This window comes from Lissotriton helveticus, chromosome 6 (genome assembly GCF_964261635.1).
Source record: "Lissotriton helveticus chromosome 6, aLisHel1.1, whole genome shotgun sequence".
Classification (NCBI taxonomy): domain Eukaryota; kingdom Metazoa; phylum Chordata; class Amphibia; order Caudata; family Salamandridae; genus Lissotriton; species Lissotriton helveticus.
In genome coordinates, this window is record NC_136067.1 from 227,082,081 (window position 1) to 227,105,643 (window position 23,563).

General features: G+C 48.0%; 1 protein-coding gene across 14 annotated transcripts in view; it reads left to right on the forward strand.

The window, feature by feature from the left end:
* TDRD6 (tudor domain containing 6) overlaps positions 1–23,563 on the forward strand; it is a 2,679,339-nt gene that overhangs the window by 759,837 nt on the left and 1,895,939 nt on the right. For all 14 annotated transcript variants that reach the window (XM_078647669.1, XM_078647663.1, XM_078647665.1 and 11 more), the window contains one exon: positions 14,327–14,425. In XM_078647669.1, the coding sequence (XP_078503795.1) occupies positions 14,327–14,425 (99 nt within the window). The remainder of the gene's footprint in view (positions 1–14,326; positions 14,426–23,563) is intronic.

The following is a 23,563-nucleotide window of genomic DNA, read 5'->3' on the forward strand; positions in this document are numbered from 1 at the left end:
GACCGGTTGTTTTGGATACAGAAGGATCACTTTCACATCAAGGCAGGGGTATTTTCCTTATTGATAGCGGATCTGCCAGCCACTCTGAGAACGGTGAGGGGTGCCAGTCCAAAAATAGATGGGAAGCATGTGGCATGCTTACTTTATGCATGTGGCATGCTGTAGGAAGGTAGATCCCTGACTATGGTTGCCCCCAACTTTTTGCCTGGTGTTTTGCTGGTTTTCTGACTTAGTTGACCTGGGACCCTGCTATTCAGGGCCCCAGGCCTACTGCTCTCTCTGTAAAATGGATTCCATGTACCTTAGGTACATATCTAAATTGGATACTGAGTCACCTTATCAGTCCCTGTACAGTGTACCTTAGGTACCCAGGGCATCGGTGTACCCAGGGCCTACCAGGGGCTGCAGCATGTATTATGCCACCCCTGGCTGGCCATCCAAATCTGACACAACTGGCTGCTTGACAGCTGGGGCAAGGTGGTGTAATCACCCTTTGCTTTAGATATAGTATACCTATATCTAACCCTAAAATGGACACACAGATCTCCTATCAGTCACTCCTATGGCAGGCCTTAACAATCCTGAAGGCAGAGTGCTTGGAATCGTGTGAGATGGTGCTCTAGCATGAGCTGAGCCTGTCTGCGGCTTTCGGGATCCATCCCTTAGCCGTTTCCATGATATCGCATACCATATACTCTTAAGTGCATTATAATCCTCGCGGTTAAATGCCAACTCTGGTATCGCTTTATCAAAACATGTCGAGTAAGGTGTCATACGAATTGGAATACTAACCCCTCGCCAATTCTGGCGACGGGGTTAGCATTCCACCCTTCTAGAGGGACACGACATGCATGTAACCTATAACCCGGTTAAAAGTCAGACAGAGCCTTAGCATCCACAAAATGGATGCTGCCACCGAGACACAAGTCTGCCCTCCTGCTGCTGGGAGTCCTCCCAGAGCAGGAGATAAGGACAAAGGGTTTCCTGCCAGGGGCGGTGCCAGCACCGTCCCAGACAGGGTTTTGTGTATTGTAGGTAGGCAGGGCTTTAGAGGAAGGTGACTGCACGTGGCACCCCGGTGCTCACTGTGCATAGGCTGGCTGGAACCAGTTCCAGGGTCACTCCAGACCCTGTGCTGGGGAAAAGCCCGCCAAGGAAGGGGGTGTAACCACCCCCCTCCTAGTCCCACCCCTAGGGCAGGACTTAGTCGCGTGCCAGCCCCTTTTTACAGGATAAAGGTAGGAACTGGCCCCCTTCCAAATCAGATCATCTTTGAATCCTGAAACTACTTTCCACGAAAGGAACTCAAGACTTCTTCCTAAGATTTCTCCCTTGTGACTAAGGAGTAGTCACCCTGCATCCGCAGGCACCATCTACAGAACACTGCGGTCTGCTGCAAGTCCTTCCTCCGGAATCCGACTGCCCAGCTCGACGAGAACCGGCTTCCCTGGCACCTCTGACCTCTACCTACATCATCAGTCACGCTGAGATTCGTGGGTGTGACGAGACCTCGAGGGACCGGCCATCTTCAAGACTGCACGACTTCTGAACAACAAGCCCGCCGAGTGAATTCCTGGTGAGTGCTTTGGGGCCCGAGAAGCCCCCACCCTGAGCAGCTCCAGCACCGAAGAGCAGCCCCCCAGCATCTCCACGATCTGCGTGGGGCCCTTCTGCTTTTGACTGCTCACCGCGTTGTTTGGCTACTAGCCCGCTGGCTTGTGGCCTTCCTGACGACGCCCGACGACATTTCTGCTGCTGGTCTGGTTGCTCCAGACTGGCCCTTGCTTCCCTCCATCGGAGAAGTACCCTGGACCCTCCTGGTCCGCCCAAGACGCCATTTTAGGTCCACCGCGTGGGCCTTGCATTTGCCAAGACTTGTTGCCCAATCCTGGGTCCAGCGACGTCGACAGCAAGAACCTTCGTGGGACAGCTCGCACCTCCATCCTGGTCGCCGACAACGCCTCCTGGTCCGAGAGACTGCAGAGCCCAGCAGCGCCCACTCACCTGACTGCGGTGACTTCGCCCGGTGCCATCCTGGTGCCCCCTTAATCACTGGCTAGTGATTCAAGAACTTGGTCCCCTCTGCTTTCAGGTTTTCTTCTTCCTTGATCCAGGCTTGGATCCATCGAACTTTTCTTCACTGGTCGCCTGCCAGCAACTTCTTCCTTCCAGGCTCCTGGTCCGGCAACGAGATCCCCGACGTCTTTTCAGACCTATGCAGCTGCAGCCCCTGGGCTAGGTAACTTCGGCACTTCGGTGTCCCAGCATAGCCTCACTATCCAAGGGTCAGGATCCACTGTCGTTTTCTTCCTACCAGGTCGGGTTCGCCCGTGAACACTAACTTTGTGAATTCTAGCTTCCATAGACTTTGTCCCGCATCCCGCGTGAGAGTGCACACTCTGCACCCGAGTCCCCTGGGCCTCCTAGTAGTAATCTAACGATTCCCTAGTCCAGTCCTAGCGATTCCAAAGCCTATTAGAACTGTTACTTACCTGCTAGTAATTCGCATTCCACTTTTAGAGTATATGGTTTTTCGTGCCCCTCGGGCATTTGTGTATAACGTGCTAACTTAAGTATTTTCGTAAGAGTTTTGTTGTGTGCTTAGCTCCCTGTCTCATAAAGAGCCAGGGTAGTCTTGTTATAAATAAATACACTGTTTATTTTCATAACAACTTGTGTGGTGTCCTTTCACTGGGTGTTCAAGGGGTAATGTGATGGTAAAACAGCTGGCTTAACACGCCCTCTAGAGTCTTAGCCTTAGACTGCTCGTATCCATGCTACTAGGATAGCTGGTCTATAAGGTTGACTTACAACCAATCATCAATAAGGGTTGTTTGGACTGATATATAGTGATCACTAGAATAGTGAGCACTGCACATCAGGCCAACTTCTCACACATGCTTACTTTATACATGTGGCATTCTTACTTTATGCAGACAATTTGGTGATTGTGGACCAAACTGAAATGGGTCTGCAAAGAAAGCTTAGTGTTTGGTGAGTACTATACTCGGAAGAGATTAACAGTAAACCTGGAAACAACTAAGAGTGTGTGCTTCGGTAAAAAGGAAGGTTGTCAACTTGTTCTGTGGCTCCGTAAAATTGGAGATAGTTAAGGAGTACAAATACCTGGGTATTTGTATTTGGTTTGAAAAATCTATAATGTGGAAAGTAGATTTGAAACCATTAAAGCTGTGGGCTCTATCCTCCGTCCCTCCCCCGCCCCACACTCCATCCCTCCCCCGCCCCACACTCCATCCCTCGCCCACACTCCATCCCTCGCCCACACTCCATCCCTCGCCCACACTCCATCCCTCGCCCTCTTGCCCTGTCTCTATCTTTTGCCCTCCCTCTATCGCCCTCACTATCCATCACATTACCACAGCATCACTCAGGGGCACCACAACATCACTATGCGCTAACACAGCATCACTGAACGCTACAGCATCACTCGTCGCCGCCACAATATCATTCAGAGCCACCACAGCATCAATCTGGGCAACCATTCAACAACAACTGATTCAAATATGTTCTCTCAATGTTTCAAACTTTATTACAAATGTCACAAAAAAAGTTAATATTTCACTTCTGTTCTTGTATTTTCATCACAATAAAATACACGAAACATAATCTTCCAAAAAGTTATTTTCAAAAGTGTAAGCTATTGCCATTATAAATTACAATAACTTTTATTTAAGTATTACTTATTGAAAAAATACAACCCATTGTTGTTTTTAATATTAATACATCCAAGTCATGTAAATACAACACATATTGCATTACAAATGCTATAGGTGTCACGTTTGCAAAAGTTAACACTATTGGCACTGTAAATGAGTTATTAATTTCGCTATTTTCAAAACAAAAATAAAAAATGTGTCATTTACAATACTAATACCTCTAACTTTACTAATGCGAGACCTATTGCATTGCAAATGCTTGTTCCCGTTGCCAATGGCTCGATTTGCAGAATCCGGCCATTTGCAACTGGAAAAATGCTCTTTCTGATGTATATGTATTGCTACCAAATACTGATTCAGTATCGGAAAGGGAAGTCCATTTCAAATACTGAATCAAAATGGTATGCATCAACATTTGTGACAAAATTCCTGTCACAGAACAGTAATACTTTACCGCCAGTTACAAACTGGGGTAACCTAATATTAAAGGGGATGGAGTCCCTTGCAAACTCCTTCCCCATTGAGAATGTTAAAACAATAGTTGTGTAGAGTAGGCAGTGGTCCCACATGTAGGAGAGTGGGTTCTGCAATCCCATGGCCACCCCAGATTTTTGCTTTTTGCTTCACTGGTTTACGACTTTCCCTGGCTGTGGGCCTGCTAATCAGACCCACAGCCTAGCTGTTCTCTCTCTAAATTGACAAGCATGTACCTTAGGTGCATTTACCAATTGGTACTGGGCCACTTTATCAGTCCCTGTACAGCATACCTTAGGTATCCAGGGCATAGGTGTACCCAGGGCCTACCAGGGGCTGCAGCATGTATTATGCCACCCCTGGCTGGCCACCCAAAACTGACACAACTGGCTGCACGACAGCTGGGGCAAGGTGGTGTAAACACCTTTTGCTTTAGATATAGTATTCCTATATCTAACTCTAAAATGGACACATATATTCCTATAAGTCACTCCTATGGGAGGCCTTAACAATCCTGAAGGCAGAGTGCTTGGAATTATGTGAGATGGTGCTCTGGCATGAGCTGAGCCCGTTTGCAGCTTACGGAACCAAGTCCTAATAGCTGTTCCATGATAACGCTATACCATATACTCTTAAGTGCATTATAATCCTCGCGGTTAAATGCTAACTTTGGCACAGCATTATCAAAACATGTCAAGTAAGGTGTCATATGAATTGGAATACTAACCCCTCGCCAATTCTGGCGACGGGGTTAGCATTCCACCCTTTTAGAGGGACACGACATGTATGTAACTGTGAACCCCGGTTAAAGTTAACTCGAGCCTCAGCATCACAAAATGGATGCTGCCACCACAGACACAAGTCTGACCTCCTGCTGCTGGGAGTCCTTCCAGCAAGGGAGGCTCAGACAAAGGGTTTCCTGCCTTGGGAGGTGCTAGCACCACCCCAGACAGGATTTTGTGTATTAGGTAGGCCAAGGCTGAAAGGAATGAGACATGCCTGGGGCACACAAGGTGCCCTGTGCATACACCGGTTCCAACCAGTTGCTGGGGCACTCCAGCCCCAGCTCTGGCGGGAAACTGGACAAAGGAAAGGGGGTGTAGCCACCCCCCTTCCTGGTCCCACCCAGGGGAGGGACCTAGTCGTAGTGCAGCCCCCTTTAGCTGAATAAAGGTAGGAGCTAGTCCCATTCCCAATTAGATTACTCTTGACAACTTCCACGAAGAACTCTTGACCTTCGACCTCCCGGACACCAGAAGACTGAAGAATCTCCCCTATGGTCAGGGAGTGACCATCCTGCTTCGCAGGCACCATCAAGCTCCTGTGCGGTTTGCTGCAAGTCCTTCCTTCCTGGAATCTGACGACCCAGCTCGACAAGACCTGGACCTCCAAACCTCTCTGACCTCTACCCACATCCACAGCACAGCTGGGACCCGTGGGTGCAACGAGCAACGTGGAGACGGCCATCTTGAAGAAACCTGCACAGCGCTTCCAGCACGACCCCTGAGGGTTCCTCGAGTGTGCATTGGGGACTGAGAAGCCCCACACCGACGCAGCTCCTGCACCAAAGACCAGCATCCCCGTAATCTGCGTGCGGGCCCTTTTGCTTGGTTGCTGCTTTCCTGTTGTCTGGTCACTTGTCGGCTGACTAGTGACCTCTGAGACGACGACCCGAAGATTTCGACACTGCTAGTCTGGTCCCCCAGACTGGCCCTTGCTTCCTTGTGAAAGAGGAGCACCCTGGACCCTCCTGGTCCACACAAGACGCCATCTTTGTTCCACCGCGTGGCTTGCATTAGCCAAGGCCTGTTGTCCCGATCGACGATCCGACACCGCCAACAGCAGCAGACTACGTGGGACAGCTCGTGCCTCCAGCCGGGTCGTGAAGAACAGCTCCTGGTCCGCGCAGCTACAGAGAGAAGCGACCCTTTCTTCATCTGAACGCGGCGACAGCACCTGGTTCCCTCCTGGTTCCAGCACCATCACTGGTTAGTGACCAAGACTCTGTCCACTTCCTTTTCAGGACTTCCATCTTCCAGTTCCATCCTTGGAACCACCGGACTCCTCCATCTGGCTGCCTGCCAGCAACTTCTTGTTTCAGGCATCACCGGGATCAACACAGCAAACCCGACACTACTTCAACTCTATGCACCCGCAGCCTGTGGGTTGGGTAACTAAAGCTTCTAGGTGCTGAAGTCTGTGTTCACTATCCTAGTGTCCAGGTCCACTGTTTTCCCTCCATCCAGCCGGGTTCGTCCGGAATCCGTAACATTGTAAACTGTAGCATCCATAGACGTTGGTACGCATCCCGCGTGAGAGTTTCCACTCTGCACGTGAGTCCCGTGGGCCTCCTGCTCCTTACTTACCTAGTTCGTAGCGTAGACCCACCGATCCTCCAGCCTTTGGATCTCCTTACAGTTCTTACTTTCCTCGCATTCCATTGTTTTGAGTATATGGTTTGTCGTGCCCCTAAGGCACTTGTGTATATATTGTGCGAGCTCATATTTCTTTTGTAGTATTGTCATGTGCTTAGCCCTCTGATCTCATAAAGACTTCAGAGGTGTTTGTTATTAATAAATATATCGTTTATTTTCATAACAACCTGTGTGGTGTCCTTTCATCTGGTATTCAAGGGGTTATATTGTGGTAAAACAGCTGGCTTCACATGCCAAAAGAGTTTAGCCTAAAGACTGCTTTTGTCCACGCTACTAGGATAGCTGGTCTATCAGGTTGACTTACAACCAATCACCATAAGGGGTTGTTTTTACTGATACAAGGTGATCACTAGAATTAGTGAGCATCATGTATCAGGCCAACTTCTCACACCACAGAACTGCCAAGTTTAATTTTTTCTTTTTAAATTTATCCTGTTTTCCTTTGGAAAACAGGCTGCATTTAAAAATAAATTGCTTTATTAAAATTGCAGTCGGACCTGGTAGTCTGCTGACCTGTAAGGGCTGCGAATCCTAAAGTGTCGCAAATTGAGACCTACCTCATAAAAATGCACGAAGTAGGTCTTTTTGCGCCCCACAAGGAATTGTTAATGAAACTCTTGAGTTTCATACATTAGGAATCCTGACATTCCAATTGTTTCGGAGAGAATCTCAATTAGGAAATCTGTATTACCCCAGTATTGAAACTTTCATAGATTCCCATGCTTTGTATCATTCCCCGTCGTCGGAATGGGAGTCTCGGTAACAAAATACCATAGCTGTAGGTACAAAAGACAAAGGAAAAAGGCCTAGGCCTCATTCCCTTTTGTAGCATATCACCCTCTTTGTGTAAAAGAGACCAAACTCAGGCCTCAGGCAATCAGAAGTGCCTCACCCCTTAGAACCTTCCTGAAGGAACCTCGGAGCCTCAGATTTTCTACCGCACGTTTTGCTTAGGGAGTCTCCTTTGAGCTCTGCTCAACTTCTACTTTTACAAAGAATTTCTTCAGGATTTCTACTTCAAAATCTTCAACTTCACTTCAGGATTGTTGGCTGCCTTCCAACATGTCAGAAATGGAGAAGAAAAAAGCCCTTTTCAAACCTTGTTCCACCTGTGGTAAGAAAAGGCTTTTTGTGGAGGATAAGCACAAAGACTGCATTTACTGCCTCTATCTTGACCACCAGGCTGCGGACTGTAAAATCTGTCGCACCTTTTTGGCCAAGACCCTCCGGGACCGTGAGGGAAGACTCTTGACATAGCTCCATAAACTGAAAACCAGGAAAGATACTGTCTCCAGTGACAGTGAGGATGCAGCATCGATGGCTTCTTCAAGAAGGTCAGTGAAAAGGGGTAGGGGTTCCCCTTCACCTTCTATGGAAAGATCTTCCAAGGCCTCAAAAAAGACCCCCAGTGAGTCTGAGAGCCCAGGTTCCAGCAAATCTCCTCACCGAGGTGTAAAGGAGAGGCCAGATTCGCCTTCTAAAGGTGAGAAGACGGTCACAGCCTTCAAAAAGCCTTCCTCCCAATCTTCTGAGAGGAGTTCCAAGTCCTCGACGACGAAGATGTCGACGACGGAGGTTCCATCGACGAAAAAATCAAAGTCTGCATTGATGTCATCGACGATCCCGTCGACAGGGGAGTCGTCGACGAAGGTTCCGTCGACGGCGGTTTCTTTACCGTCGATGACGCCGAAGACGACGCCGGCGAGGGCGTCGCCGACGACGAAGGTGCCGACGACGATGCCGCCGAAGGTGTCGATGACGAAGGTGCCGACGACGGCAGTTCCAATCTCACCGTCGACGATGGTGACGACGACTATGTCGACGACTGTCTCGTCGCCGAGGGCGTCGACGACGACTATTTTAACAATGACCATGGCTGGCGTGTCGACCGTTTCCTCGTCGACTACTTCGACGACCCCGATCTCGTCGACGCGTATCCAACCATCGACGACGGAACCGTCGACTATCTTATCCTCTGAAAAGAGAATTACCATTTCTGTGACACGAATCACGCCGGAGGTTACTTCTCCGCAGGCTATGTCTCCTACTGTCAACCATGCTTCTGCAAGAAGGAGATTCAGAGGAGGAGGACCAGGACTCATACAGCTACGCTGATAGTCCCTCCCAACTTTTAGTCAAATGCCAGGACACGGACTCTGAGGGCGACTACGGACACAAGGATGTGAGCCATCATCAGTCGGCCCAGTCGCAACATCATGCTGAGCAGGAAATGGTTTCAGTGCCATCTTCTTTTCTCCAGGATCTGCATAAGATGCTGCAGGACTATAAATCTAAGGCAAGTGTGCCTATTCCGGTGCAGTCAACGCCAGTAACTCCTGCAGAGATGTCAGCCTCACTAGTGACGCCTTCCATTCCAGCTCAAGTTTCCCCTCTGCCTCAAATGTCCATCCATCATGAGTCCTCCGGGTTACAAGACGTCCCTGATGATTCCTCGGATGAGGGTCAGCAATCAGATCATGGCTCTATTCCCGATACTGAATATGACGAGTATATCATTCCGGATCCAGCTTCGCCAGTCCCAGATCCGGCGGATTCCCCGCCTGCAGACATTGGGGGCTTCCATCAGCTGATGGAGAGAGCCGCGGCGAGATTCAAATTAGCCATGCCTAAAGTTGCCACGGATTGCTTTTTATAGGATTTCAAGGAGCCTTTCATGAAATCAACTAGGTCGATTCCTATTGTGGATCATGTGTGGAAGGAGGGCCTAAAAGCCATGAAAAACCCGGCGACGGTGGTCCCGGTGCTACCGCATCTGGAGAAAAAATACTAGGCACCAGCTGATGGCCCGGCAGCCTTGACGGGTCATCTCAGACCAGACTCTGTGATCTCACAAGCTGCGCAGAGGAAATCCCGTAACCCCTCTGCTCCCTTAACAACTCTTCCGGACAAGGGAGGGCGGAGGTTGGATAATGTGGGGAAGAGATTCTCGTCGATGGCAAGTTTGTTGGTGCGAACGGCAAATGTCCTAGCAATCATGGGTAGATACGACCGCCAGCTTTGGTGTGATGTCGCTCCATACCTTTACCAGCTGCCTCCGGAATCTACGTCTGAGGCAAAGAAAATCTTACAGGAGGGAGAAGCAACGTCAATGGAAATCATTGACTGCGCAATGGATATTGCGATGACGGCGTTCCGTTCATTGGCTGGGATGGCAGTCCTCCGCTGCCAAGGGTGGCTCAAAGCTACTTGGTTTAGGCCTGAAATTCAAAACAAGGTCCTGGATCTTCCCTTTGATGGGGAAGCATTATTTGGCAAGCTTGTTGACGACACTCTTCAGGACATAAAGGACAGACTGCCAGGTCCTTAGGGACCCTTCAATACAAAAAGTCTCCTTTTAAAGGATCCCGAGGTAGAGGTGGTAACTACAGAGGATCCTATCACCAATAACGCTATTCCTCCACGGGCTCCGGTTCCCAGCAATACCGTCAGCCTTATCAACAGCGGCAAGGCCAGTCTACCAACTACTCCAGGCCTTACAATAAGGGGAAACAGGCTGGAAGATGACGAGATTCGTCCAAACGCCAATAGCGGCCTCCTGTCTCTGCCTACTGGACCCTCCTTCAAGAGATCATCAGTTGGAGGCAGGGTCACCAAATACCTTCACAACTGGTCCAGGATAACATCGGACCGTTGGGTGCTCAACATCATTCGGAAAGGGCATACCCTGGAATTCACGCAAGTCCCTCCACCCAAGCCCCCGGCAGCCATTCCATCGCAACACCAGCGTCTCCTGCGGCTCGAGGTCCAACAGATACTCCGGAAAGGAGCGATAGAGCCGGTCCCTGCAAACCAAAGGGGACAAGGATTTTTTTCCAGGTTCTTCCTGGTGAAGAAGACGCAAGAAAAGTGGCGCCCCATTTTAGACCTCAGGGAGCTAAACACCTATCTCATCTTCCTGTCCTTCCGGATGGTCTCTCTCCAGGACATCTTGACGCTCATCAGCCCGGGGGATTTCATGGCCACGCTCGATCTCAAAGATGAGTATTTCCACATTCCGATTCACCCAGCACACAGAAGGTTTCTGCGATTCACAGTAGCCAAGAGCCATTTTCAGTTCAGGGTCTTACCCTTTGGACGCCATTCAGCCCCAAGAATTTTCACAAAGGTGCTGGTGCCAGTAGCAGCTTTCCTGCGAAGGAACCATTTCCAGGTCTTCCCCTACCTGGACGACTGGTTACTGAAGGCTCCGTCCAGGGAGGCAGCGCTGGAGGCTGTACAAGCTTGTACCAATTTGTTTCAGAATCTGGGGCTCACTCTGAACAACGAGAAGTCTTCCCTGCTCCCGTCCAGGAAGGCTTGCTTCCTGGGAGCCATCTTGGATTCCAAGGTCTCAAGAGCCTTCCCTACTCGGGAAAGGAGAGACAAATTACAAACCCTGGCTAAGGACTTGCGAACAAAAAAGTGTCTTTCAGTTCGCCGCTACAAGTCTCTGCTGGGGGTGATTTCATCGTGTATCCCACTAATTCCCCATTGCAGACTAAGAATGCGTCCTCTGCAGGAGCAACTAGACAACCAGTGGCAGCAGGTCCACGGTTCATTCGAGGACAGAGTGATGATCACTCCAAGCATGAAGGAAGCAGCTTTATGGTGGACAAATCCAGACAACTTGTCCCAAGGTCTATTCTTCGCAAGCGACCCGTCTCCGCAAGTGATTACAACGGACGCGTCATTGGAGGGTTGGGGGGCAGTGATGCAAGACCTGCATGTCAGCGGTCATTGGTCGCCCCAGGAGAAATGCCTCCACATCAACCTGTTAGAGCTACGGGCGATACGACTGGCTCTGCAAGCTTTTCTTCCTCGCCTGAAAGGTTCACATGTGCTTATCAGGACGGACAACACCACGGCCATGCACTATGTGAACAAGGAAGGGGGAACCAGATCTCGTCCATTGTCGCAAGAAGCTCAGCAGATCTGGAAATGGGCGATCCTTCAGAGGGTGTCGCTGAGAGCGGAACACTTGCAAGGCGTCCTCAACGAAAATGCCGACAGACTGAGCAGGTCATCCTCAGTCAGCCATGAATGGGAATTGAATCAGAGTCTTGGAGGAGGTCTTCAACCAGTGGGGCAGACCAGAGATCGATCTTTTTGCCACTCCGACCAACAAGAAATGCCGGTCTTATGGAAGCAGGCTTCCCCATCGGGGTTCTCTGGGGAGTGCGCTTTCGATAGCATGGTCGAGGACATTTATCTACGCTTTTCCTCCCATACCTCTGATCCCACGACTCATCAGGAAGATCAAGGTGGAGCCGTGCAGGATGATCCTTATAGCCCCTGCGTGGCCGAGGCAGTTCTGGTTCACGGAACTCCATCTGCTCTCGATAGCCCCTCCTCTTCCTTTGGAGGTACTTCCAGATCTCCTCACGATGTCAGAGGGACAAGTTTGGCACCCGGATCCGCAGTCCCTACACCTGACTGCATGGCTCCTGAGCAGCGAGAATTTATGAACCTACCCATTTCTAGTGAGATTAAGGAGGTCCTTTCTCAGGCGAGAGCTCCTTCTACGAACAGAACTTACCATCTTAAGTGGAAGAGATTCTGTTGCTGGTGCAAGAAAGAAGGCATTGATCCTTTCGCTCCCAAGCCTCATCAGATCCTTCCTCATCTGCTGTCCTTGGCCAAATCGGGACTTGCCCATTGATCAATTAAGGTCCACTTGGCGGCAATGTCTAGATTCAGGAGGACTGGCTCTGGACCCTCCTTGTGGTCATCCAGAATTGTCAAACAATTTCTAAAGGGATTGTTCAGAGTTTATCCACCAGTGAGACCACCGCCTCCAACATGGCATCTGAATCTAGTCCTTTCTCAACTCATGAAGAGCCCGTTTGAACCAATCCATCGTACTGACATGAAATACCTTTCATGGAAATTGTCTCTCCTCCTCGCTCTCACGTCGGCTAGGCGTGTGGGTGAATTACAGGCCTTGACTACCCAAGAACCTTTCCTTCAATTCAAGAGAAACACTGTCATCATGAGAACTAACCTGAGGTTTATGCCTAAAGTCCCCTCGGACTTCCATTTGAATGAGCCGGTCATTCGGAAGGCGTTCTTTCCTCAACCGGCTACACCAGCAGAGAGGGCATTACATTCGCTCGATATGCAGCGGTGTTTGAAATTCTATTTGGAGCGTACTAAAAGTTTTCGGAAAACCTCTCAGTTATTTGTTGCCTTCCGAGGTCCAAGCAAGGGCCTTCCTCTTTCCAAGCAGGGCATTTCCAGATGGATCACGAGTGCCATTCTGCATTGTCACACTGCTGCAGGAAAACCTCTGACTGGAAAGGTTCGAGCGCATTCCACGAGATCTGTGGCTTCTTCTACAGCCCTCTTCGCAGGGGTACAGATCAAAGACATTTGCAGAGCTGCTACCTGGAGCAGCGTTCACACATTTACCAGGCATACTGCTTGGAGTCCCTACAACAAGGTGATGTGGCACTAGGACAGGCTGTCCTGAGGAACCTCTTCCAATGAGTGGTGAGCTTTCCTTTCTTTCCCACCTTCAGTCTTTCAGATTTTGTATCTTCGTCATGTTGCCTATTGCTATATTATGATGATGCAAAATGTGGTTTTGTTGCTAACTGCTTGCTACTCTGATACAAAGCATGGGAATATTTGAAAGTTCCAATACTGGGGTAAGAAAACAAGTTACTTACCTGTAACTTTGGTTCCCCAGTATTGGTAACTTTCATAGATTCGCATGCGCCCGCCCACCTCTCCGAGGAAAGCTCAGCCTACAACGGATATGGTGTCTTAAGTACACAACGGCTACGAAAATCGGAGGCTCTGAGGTTCCTTCAGGAAGGTTCTAAGGGGTGAGGCACTTCTGATTGGCTGAGGCCTGAGTTTGGTCTCTTTTACACAAAGAGGGTGATATGCTACAAAAGGTAATGAGGCCTAGGCCTTTTTCCTTGGTCTTTTGTACCTACAGCTATGGTATTTTGTTACCGAGACTCCCATTCCGACGACGGGGAATGATACAAAGCATGGGAATCTATGAAAGTTACCAATACTGGGGAACCAAAGTTACAGGTAAGTAACTTGTTTTCTTCCTAATGTTTGTACATCTGGCCCCCAGATTGTTCCTTAAATAAACATATCATTTCTTTCAATAAATGCTATGTTACTATTAATTTCCTTAACTTGAGCTATCTAAAGGCATACTCTCTGGTGGCCTTTTATTTTATAACACTTTTTCTCGTTTCAAATTCATGCCCTGACGCTGACCTGTATTATGACTTGGCAGTGCCCCCTAATTGCCAAATGTTGGAAGAAGATTGAAGGGGCCCCAACTATAATCTTGGGGGTGTAGGATGGAATCTAAGTGTCACCCAGACAGGCGCTTCTGGGGGTGCTCTATGACTTGGAATTAAGTTGAGGGGATTGCAGCCTAATTTTGAATGCCACCTGTGATCGCCAAAAGGGACATTGCCCAGAAATGGAAAACTGCAGATCCAACTGAACTGGCTGACTGACGAGTGACGATTGATTGTTGTAGATGAACCTATGTACATTGCCGTAGGGTGTCCTTGTAGTCACAAATGGATTTGACCTGTAACTGGTGGGATTTTGGTCTTGTTTGTCCTGTATTTCAGTAAATCTAGAATTTTGTGGGGTTGGTAACTTAATGGACTGTATAGATGGGCAACCTGTATTTTTCGTTTACCATAAAACCAATAAAAATTGATTATTAAAAGACTACTTTTGATCTTTTAACCCGCCTTCTAGAAAGTCCATCAGTTTGTTTGGATGAAGAGCTGTTACCACCAATTGAAACTCTTTCGGACCCCGAGAGCAAGTTGGCAAGTGCATCGGATACATATGAAGGTACTGAATGAAACCAGTGTATTGTTGGGAATATAATTATATTTCACAGCTTTGAGTTGTACTTTATATACACCTCTGATACTCAAGGCCATCAGTCTGAGCCTTGAAACAGTTGTTGACCAATATTAGTGATTTACAAAAGACCTTGCTGTTTCACAAGTCCCATCTATTGCCTTTTTGTTTTCTGTCATTCTCTTATTGCACTTTGTGTCACTGAGGTAATAATAATAATAATAATAATAAAGGGGTTTATAAAGCGCCTGGTGACGCCTCCCGGCGTATCCCCGCGCTAAAGGAAAGTGTCAGAGAACAGTGGAGGTAGGGAGCCTAAAGGGCAAATAGGTACGTTTTTAGTAGTTTTCTGAAGGTGGCTTCATTATTTGCTAGCCTAATATTGGTGGGAAGGGAGTTCCATTTGATTGCTGCCAGGGAACGGAAAGACCGACCTCCCATTCTGGATTTTGTTATACGGGGGATCATGAGGAGGCCCTTTCCCATCGAGCGAAGTGCTCTGTTTGGCTCGTACGGAACAGCTAGGTCAGACAAGTAGGATGGTGCTTTATGAGAGATAATTCTATAGCACAAGAGGAGTGCTTTAAACAGAATTCTCTTCCTAATAGGCAGCCAATGAAGGGTTGCCAGGGTGGGTTTAGAAGCAGCTCTTCTAGGAAGTCTCAATACTAACCGTGCTGCTGAATTTTGTAGTACCTGCAGTCTCCTAACGTTCTTTTCCGAAGTACCAAGAAGAAGCACGTTGCCATAATCCATACGAGAAGTTACTAGGGCCTGAGTCATGGTACGCCTGGCCTCCAAAGGGAGGAGGTCCAGGGTACGGTTGAGAGTTTTCATGACCCCAAAGCACTTCCCTACAATTTTGTTTACATGACTGTCAAAGGAGAGTTTGGTATCCACCCATACACCTAGATTTTTAGCTTCTCTGCTAGGAGTGGGTAAAGACCCCAGACAGGATGGCCACCACTCTTTGGTCCAGCTTGTATCCTTGCCTCCAATTATTAACACCTCAGTTTTAGAGCCGTTAAGTTTGAGGCAGTGTTGGGTCATCCAATCTGCAAGATCGCTCATACAGGTTTTAAAGTTTTCGGCAGCCAAGAAGGGGGCTTGGGACAGGGAGATCAGCAGTTGGGTATCGTCGGCGTAAGAGACTAGCTCTACGCCGTACGATTGGACCACCCCTGCCAGCGGGGCCATGTAGAGGTTGAACATGGTGGGACTCAGGGCCGAGCCCTGAGGTACCCCCTGGTCTAAAGCTATGCTGCCGAGAGAAAGTTGCCTCTCGGAACCTGAAAGCTCCGGTTGGTTAAGAAAGCTTTCAGCCAACCCAATGCCTTCCCGGGGACCCCAGCTTTGTTTAGACACTGTAGCAAGATGGAGTGTGGTACAGTGTCAAACGCGGCACTGAGGTCCAACATAATGAGTGCCATGGTCTTACCCTCATCTGCTCCCTCCCGTAAGGTTTCAGTCGCTCTCAGGAGCGCTGTCTCTGTTGAGTAGCCTGATCTAAAGCCAGACTGAGAGCTATGTAAAGCATTTTGAGATTCAAGGTGAGCCATAAGTTGAGTATTGGCTATTTTCTCTGCGACTTTTGCTAGGTAAGGTAGCAGAGATATAGGTCTTAAATTCTCTAGGGTTTCCTGACTCACATTGGGCTTTTTTTTTATAGGAAGTACGATTGCTTTTTTCCAGTCTTCAGGCAGACAGGCTGTAGAGAAGGAGATTTGGAACACATATCTAAGGTGCGGCTCCAGGACAGCTAGACTAGCAGCTACTATTTTGGGAGGAGCAGGGTCCCGAGGGGAGCCAGATTTAATGCTTTGGCATGTTTTTATAAAGGTTTCCGGGGGAGGGACCGTGAAATTACACAGGCAGAAGTCTGTGGAAGCGGCATCTCCCTTCTCAACAAAGCTGTGTCCTGGTTTTATATTACCCGAGAAGTTGGCATAAATGTCAGTGATCCTGCCAGCAAAATACTTGGCGATCTTGTTGCAAGTATCCACCGAATCATTATGGAAAGTATTGTTCGAAGTCATTATAGAGATTTCTTTAAAGAAGGTAGAGGATATCCACCATCTGAAGTCGAATTAATAGCTGTATGTTTCCATCTTAGTTAAACAGTTGCATTTATTTAGTTGTCAAATTTGTTTCAGCATCTAAATCAATGGCCCTTAAAAGTTTATATCTTTCTTTTTTAACGAGTGGCTTTTTGGGTTACTAGAAATAGTAATTTCTGGAAGCCACTGTGCTGCATTCCTAAAATGAGGTAAACTTGTCTAGATTATTCAGGTCAACCAGTTAGTCTCAAATATGTTAAGGAACATCACATTTTAATACCTTTGCTCTGTTATTATTTTATACAGTGCTCATTCTTGCGTGTTTTTTTTGTTACTGTCCTGTCCTTACTACTAAATTTGTTTTCCCCTGAGGCGGAAGCCGGGGGTTAGGCTCAAAATCTTAACGTTTTTAAAATGTATTACTGTGTGTGAGGTTGTGATTGCTACAATCCCACCTTTTTCCTGGCTCCCTCGCCGTGGCTAGAACCCCGATTTCACGCAGGCGCATACAGGGTTGGACGCCATCTTAAGCGTGAATGAGGTGAGCGCACTAGCTGTTCGCGGTATCCCCGCCCCTTTTCGGCCCTATATAATGAAGACCTATCCCCGCTGGTGCAGCGGGCGCGCCGGCGGCGTGCCAAAAGCGCGCCAAATGCAAGCCCGTCTGCGCCCGACCGGGACCAGGGGCCAACTCCCTGCTCCTTGATTAAAACAGAGGAAGCATTACAGCAGGGATCTCCTATATCAACTACGTCCCTCCACATGAGTAAGTTGTTGTCACCACTTCCACCCTCTGGAGACTCCTCGTTTCTGCCCTTACTGTAAGACTGAGCTTATCAGTCCATTGACCAAGCCTGATATAAGGGACTATCGCATGTTTCTTCTTAATTGTAGGTCCCTCCCAACACATAGTTTAGAAATATCTCTGCTGCTGGAAGAACTTGGTCCTAATGCAGTCTTTTTGACTGAAACTTGCTTGACCCAAGACTCCCAGCCGGACCTGGTTCAAGCCCTTATACCAGGCTACCAGGTAGCCCGTTTAGATCGCCCTCAGGGTAAAGGCGGAGGGCTTGCTATTATATACAAGGACATCAATGCATGTCGCTGTTTGTCGGAGCCCATCGCTGACTGTGATAGCTTGTCATTTGTTATTGAATTTTATCCTAACAATAGTTTTACCGGTACTCTTATTTACCGCCCTCCTGGATCAAGCAAAGCCTTTCAAACAGCTCTCCCCTCTGTTGTGGCAGAACTGGTCACATCTCCTGCGAATTTAACGCTACTCGGAGACTTTAATGTCCATTTTGATAACATCTCAGATACCACCGCCTCAGAAATTGTAGCAAGTCTGGCGGCTATTCAATTGGAGCAACTTGTTCCATCTCCAACACATATTAAAGGTCATCTTTTAGACCCAGTATTTAGCAACTGTGAATATCTCGAAGTGGGCACTATTAATTGCCTCCCTTGGACAGACCATTTTCTGGTACCTTTTATTTGGACCACATATAAACCACCCTCTCATTTCTATCTCACGTAGAACACGCAATTGGTCTAAGCTTCATGTAGATAACTGGTCCAATACCCTTACCACCACCAGACCCTCACTCCCTTGTGACCCTATCGTTAATAATAATTTGTTTGACAAATGGATTACAAGTTCCTTGGACTCGATTCTTCCCCTCCGAACCTCTGGTTCAAAAAGGCAGCAGAAAACAGCGCCCTGGTATTCAGAAGAGCTTAGTGACAAAAAAACGTCTTTGTAAGAGATTGGAAAGAAAGTGGCGCATGACCTACGACACTGCGGACAAAGCTACTTACAGGGAAGCCATTAGGACGTATAAATCTGAAATAAAAGCTATACAATCGGCCTTTTATAATGATAAGGTAATGTCGGCCAAGTCCAAGCCTAAAGAGATATACAAGATAGTAAAAACTCTGACCAGGCCTCCATCCCCTTCGGCAGTTAACTACAACCCACTCTCCCGATGCAATGAATTGGCCAACTTCTTTTTCCATGAAATAAACACAATCTAGCTCTCCTTTCTGGACCCAGTTGCAGAACTCCCCACTCAAAGATCTGACACGGCCATGAAAACAGGAGACTCTCTTCAAAACAACTTAGCCCATCTCCCTCTGCTGAATTCTGAAACACTCAAGCTCTTAATTCATCATATAAAATCTGGCTCCCCATGTGACCCTGCTCCTCCAAGCACGTTGGTCTTGGCCGATAAAGCCATCCTTCCCACACTTATGGAGCTGTTGAACTCCTCCATAATGACTGGGACGGTACCACCAGCTTGGAAGCATGCCATGGTTCGGGCATTGCTTAAGAAACCCTCCCTAGATCCGGGCAACCCCAACAACTATCGCCCGATCTCACTGCTCCCCTGGGTAACCAAGATCCTCGAGAAACACATCAACATCTTTTTAACTCAGTTTCTCGAGCGTAACCATCTGCTTGACGTTTCCCAGACGGGCTTCCGCCCCAAACATGGGACGGAGACTGCCTTGTTGGCTGTAACAGAGGCGGCGAGGCGGATCTTGGATCAGGGAGGATCAGTGGCAGTGATCCTCCTTTATCTGAGCGCCGCCTTTGACACGGTAAACCATAAAATCCTTCTAAACCGTCTTTGACCTAGGAATATCAGGAGAAGCCTTGGCCTGGTTCAAGTCCTTCTTAAGTGATCGAACTTTCCAGGTTTTCGAAGGCACATCTGTCTCTTCAAGCAAGCCGTTGGGCTGTGGGGTGCCGCAGGGCTCTTCACTGAGCCCCACGCTCTTTAGGCATACATGAGACCGCTGGCTGGGATTGTTCGTCCACATGGTATTAACATCATTACCTATGCGGATGACACCCAGCTAGTGGTCTCCCTTGTGCAAAAGAGCGGCCTCCAAGGTGTCAGCGATCTGCTTTGGCCTCCTCAGGATGATTAAAAAAATCCTTCCACTTCTTCCCTTCGAGGCCAAGCACATAGTGATACAAGGCTGGCTGGGTTCCGTCGTAAAAACGTGTGAAACCTGTCCTGCCTGGCTGAAGATGAGTCGGGCCCCTTTTATTTGCACTTCAGGTGTTGTGTTATTCTTGGGAGCGCAGGTACCCCCAGTCAGAACGGTGTGTCCTGGGCAGGTCTGGAGGTGCCCGGGTGAGGGAGGGTGGTAGGCAACTTACCCTCTACCGCATGCTTCGTCCAGGGGCTTCAGTTAGCCCACCAGGGTTCTGGCAGTGGCAAAGTGCGTACGGACCTCCATCACGTAGACGCAACTTACTTAAAGGTTCCCTGAACCAATGCAAGTTTTGAGGGGCGTAGTCACCAGTGGTGCCACAGGTGCAGTCGCACCAGAGCCCAGTGGCTAGAGGGCCCCAAAAAAAGCCCAATTCTTGCCTTATTTTACGATCCACCATGGGCTCATAGTATCCATTTTCTGTGCCTGCACAAGGGACTGCGGCACGTTTGCTGCACCACTGTCTTTGGAGGGGGCCCTTTGGCGCAGTCTTGATCACTCGCCCGCTATTGGCTGCTCTGCTGATTGTAGTGCCGAGCTCTTCTCTCTAGATTGTCTTACAGTAACAGACTTATGCGCACGGCGTTGCCCGCTCGTGCCAGCAGCCGTGGACAGGTTCCTGCTCAATCAAATAAGACCCGGAGCTGGACGCATTTTAACATGCCAGGGAGGGGCCGGAAAACCCTGTGCGCCTTTGGCGCTTAAAGTTTGGAATGCACCGCGCATGCGGAAGGAGCTATGAAGTGGTCAACATCAGTGTGGGTGCTATATTTAAAACCATCTAAACGAAACCGACTCCCCCTCCCCTACCGGCCCTCGGGTGATTAATACTTTTTCAGTTTTCTCACTGTCTGTCTTATTTAGTTCCAAGAGTGCACGGAGGCCCGTGCTGGATTTTTAAGCACTTTATACGTGTGGTGTAATGACCGCTGGTCTAATGGACCTTATCAGTAGAACCGGTTTCATGGGACACGAGACAAACTTGCATAGATTTCTCTTCTTTAAGGCTGAACCTCTCCTCTACAGTTCCATCTCCAGCGTATACATGCTCACTAAGCCAGGGGGTGGATTGTTAAATGAATACATATTCTTGTGCACCCTGTCAACTGAAGGGCTTCTAGGTGCATCCATGGTTCCGGAGTTGAGCTAGGGATTCGCCCAGGATCACATCGTTTGTTCCAGCTCGGACATTGTGATACAGTCCTTTGCTCTTTATTTTACAGATGACTGTTTTTGAGAGCCATCTCTGCTGTCACAAGGAGCGTGACCCTCCGCTCTCCATTCTTTTTGGACACCCAGTGCCAGTTTGCCTATTAGTCGAGATCAGAATCGTAGTCTGTTGCTGACCCAGCACTACAACTCCCAGAATTCCGAGTGTTATTGAATGGAACGCCAGGGGCCCTCTCGTGATCCGGTTCTTTACGCTGCGCGGGTTTCACTGACCGTGGAGCTCGGAGACACGAAGGGGCAGTCACTGCCATGTGTTTCCGGGCTCTTCAGCCCACGCACTAACTCTGAGGTGTTTAAAATTAATGCATTCGCTGTAGACATAACACGCGGACACCTCCTGGTCGGCCCCGCGCAGAGATACTCGAGCAGGTAAGGGACCCAGGACTGGCTTCGAGGCGCTTGCAGTTACCTGCAATCTGATCTCTATTCTCGAGCTGAGCAGACCTATGACGTGGCTGCAGAATAAAGTGTGTTGGGAAAGAGTACAGGGCAGAGTCATCTGAATAATTAAGTTATACAATTACAATGTGCGGTGCGCTTAAAGCTTTGTGCGTCTACCTCCGTGTGGGCATGGCGAAGCGCCCTGTGCGTCCCCCTCCCCCAGTGCCTTTTATCTGCAGAATGAAAAAGTCAAACCTGAGTGAGATAAATGTTGTATACACAAGCCGTAGTGCCTGGGGGTGTTGGAGGGCGCTGGCTGCTTTCCTCTCAGAATTGGGGACCGGTTGTTTTGGATACAGAAGGATCACTTTCACATAAAGGCAGGGGTATTTTCCTTATTGATCGCGGATCTGCCAGCCACTCTGAGAACGGTGAGGGGTGCCAGTCCAAAAATAGATGGGAAGCATGTGGCATGCTTAGTTTATGCATGTGGCATGCTTACTTTATGCATGTGGCATGCTTACTTTATGCAGACAATTTGGTGAACAGTAAACCTGGAAACAACTAAGAGTGTGTGCTTCGGTAAAAAGGAAGGTTGTCGACTGGTTCTGTGCCTCCGTAAAATTTGAGATAGTTAAGGAGTACAAATACCTGGGTATTTGGTTAGAAAAATCTATAATGTGGAAAGTACATTTGAAAGCATTAAAGCTGTGGGCTCTATCCTCGGTCCCTCCCCACCCCACACTCCATCCCTCCCCCGCCCCACACTCCATCCCTCCCCCGCCCCACACTCCATCCCTCCCCCGCCCCACACTCCATCCCTCCCCCGCCCCACACTCCATCCCTCGCCCACACTCCATCCCTCGCCCACACTCCATCCCTCGCCCTCTTGCCCTGTCTCTATCTTTTGCCCTCCATCGCCCTCACTATCCATCACATCACCACAGCATCACTCAGGGGCACCACAACATCACTATGCGTTACCACTGCATCACTGAACGCTACAGCATCACTCATCGCCGCCACAGCATCAATCTGTGCAACCATTCAACAACCACTGATTCAAATATGTTCTCTCAATGTTTAAAACTTTATTACAAATCATCACAATAAAATACACTAAACATAATCTTCCAAAAAGTTATTTTCAAAAATTTAAGCTATTGCCATTATAAATTACAATAACTTTTATTTAAGTATTAATTATTGAAAAAAATACAACCCATTGTTATTTTTAATATTAATACATCCAAGTCATGTAAATACAACACATATTGCATTACAAATGCTATAGGTGTCACGTTTGCAAAAGTTAACACTATTGGCACTGTAAATGACAGTTATTAATTTCGCTATTTTCAAAACAAAAACATAAATAAAAAAATTGTAATTTACAATACTAATACCTCTAACTTTACTAATGCGAGACCTATTGCATTGCAAATGCTTGTTCCCGTTGCCAATGGCTCGATTTGCAGAATCCGGCCATTTGCAACTGGAAAAATGCTCTTTCTGATGTATATGTATTGCTACCAAATACTGATTCAGTATCGGAAAGGGAAGTCCATTTCAAATACTGAATCAAAATGGAATGCATTAACATTTGTGACAAAATTCCTGTCACAGAACAGTAATACTTTACCGCCAGTTACAAACTGGGGTAACCTAATAATAAAGGGGATGGAGTCCTTGGAGACTCCTTCCCCATTGAGAATGTTAAAACAATAGTTGAGAGTAGGCAGTGGTCCCACAGAACTGCCAAGTTTAATTTTTTCTTTTTAAATTTATCCTGTTTTCCTTTAAGGAAAACAGGCTGCATTTAAAAATAAATTGCTTTATTAAAATTGCAGTCGGACCTGGCAGTCTGCTGACCTGTAAGGGCTGCGAATCCTAAAGTGTCGCAAATTGAGACCTACCTCATAAAAATGCACGAAGTAGGTCTTTTTGCGCCCCACAAGGAATTGTTAATGAAACTCTTGAGTTTCATACATTAGGAATCCTGACTTTCCAATTGTTTCGGAGAGAATCTCAATTAGGAAATCTGTATTACCCCAGTTTTGGAACTTTCATAGATTCCCATGCTTTGTATCATTCCCCGTCGTCGAAATGGGAGTCTTGGTAACAAAATACCATAGCTGTAGGTACAAAAGTCCAAGGAAAAAGGCCTAGGCCTCATTCCCTTTTGTAGCATATCACCCTCTTTGTGTAAAAAAGACCAGCCTCAGGCAATCAGAAGTGCCTCACCCCTTAGAACCTTCCTGAAGGAACCTCAGAGCCTCAGATTTTCTACCGCACGTTGTGCTTAGGTAGTCTCCTTTGAGCTCTGCTCAACTTCTACTTTTACAAAGAATTTCTTCAGGATTTCTACTTGAAAATCTTCAACTTCACTTCAGGATTGTTGGCTGCCTTCCAGGATGTCAGAAATGGAGAAGAAAAAAGCCCTTTTCAAACC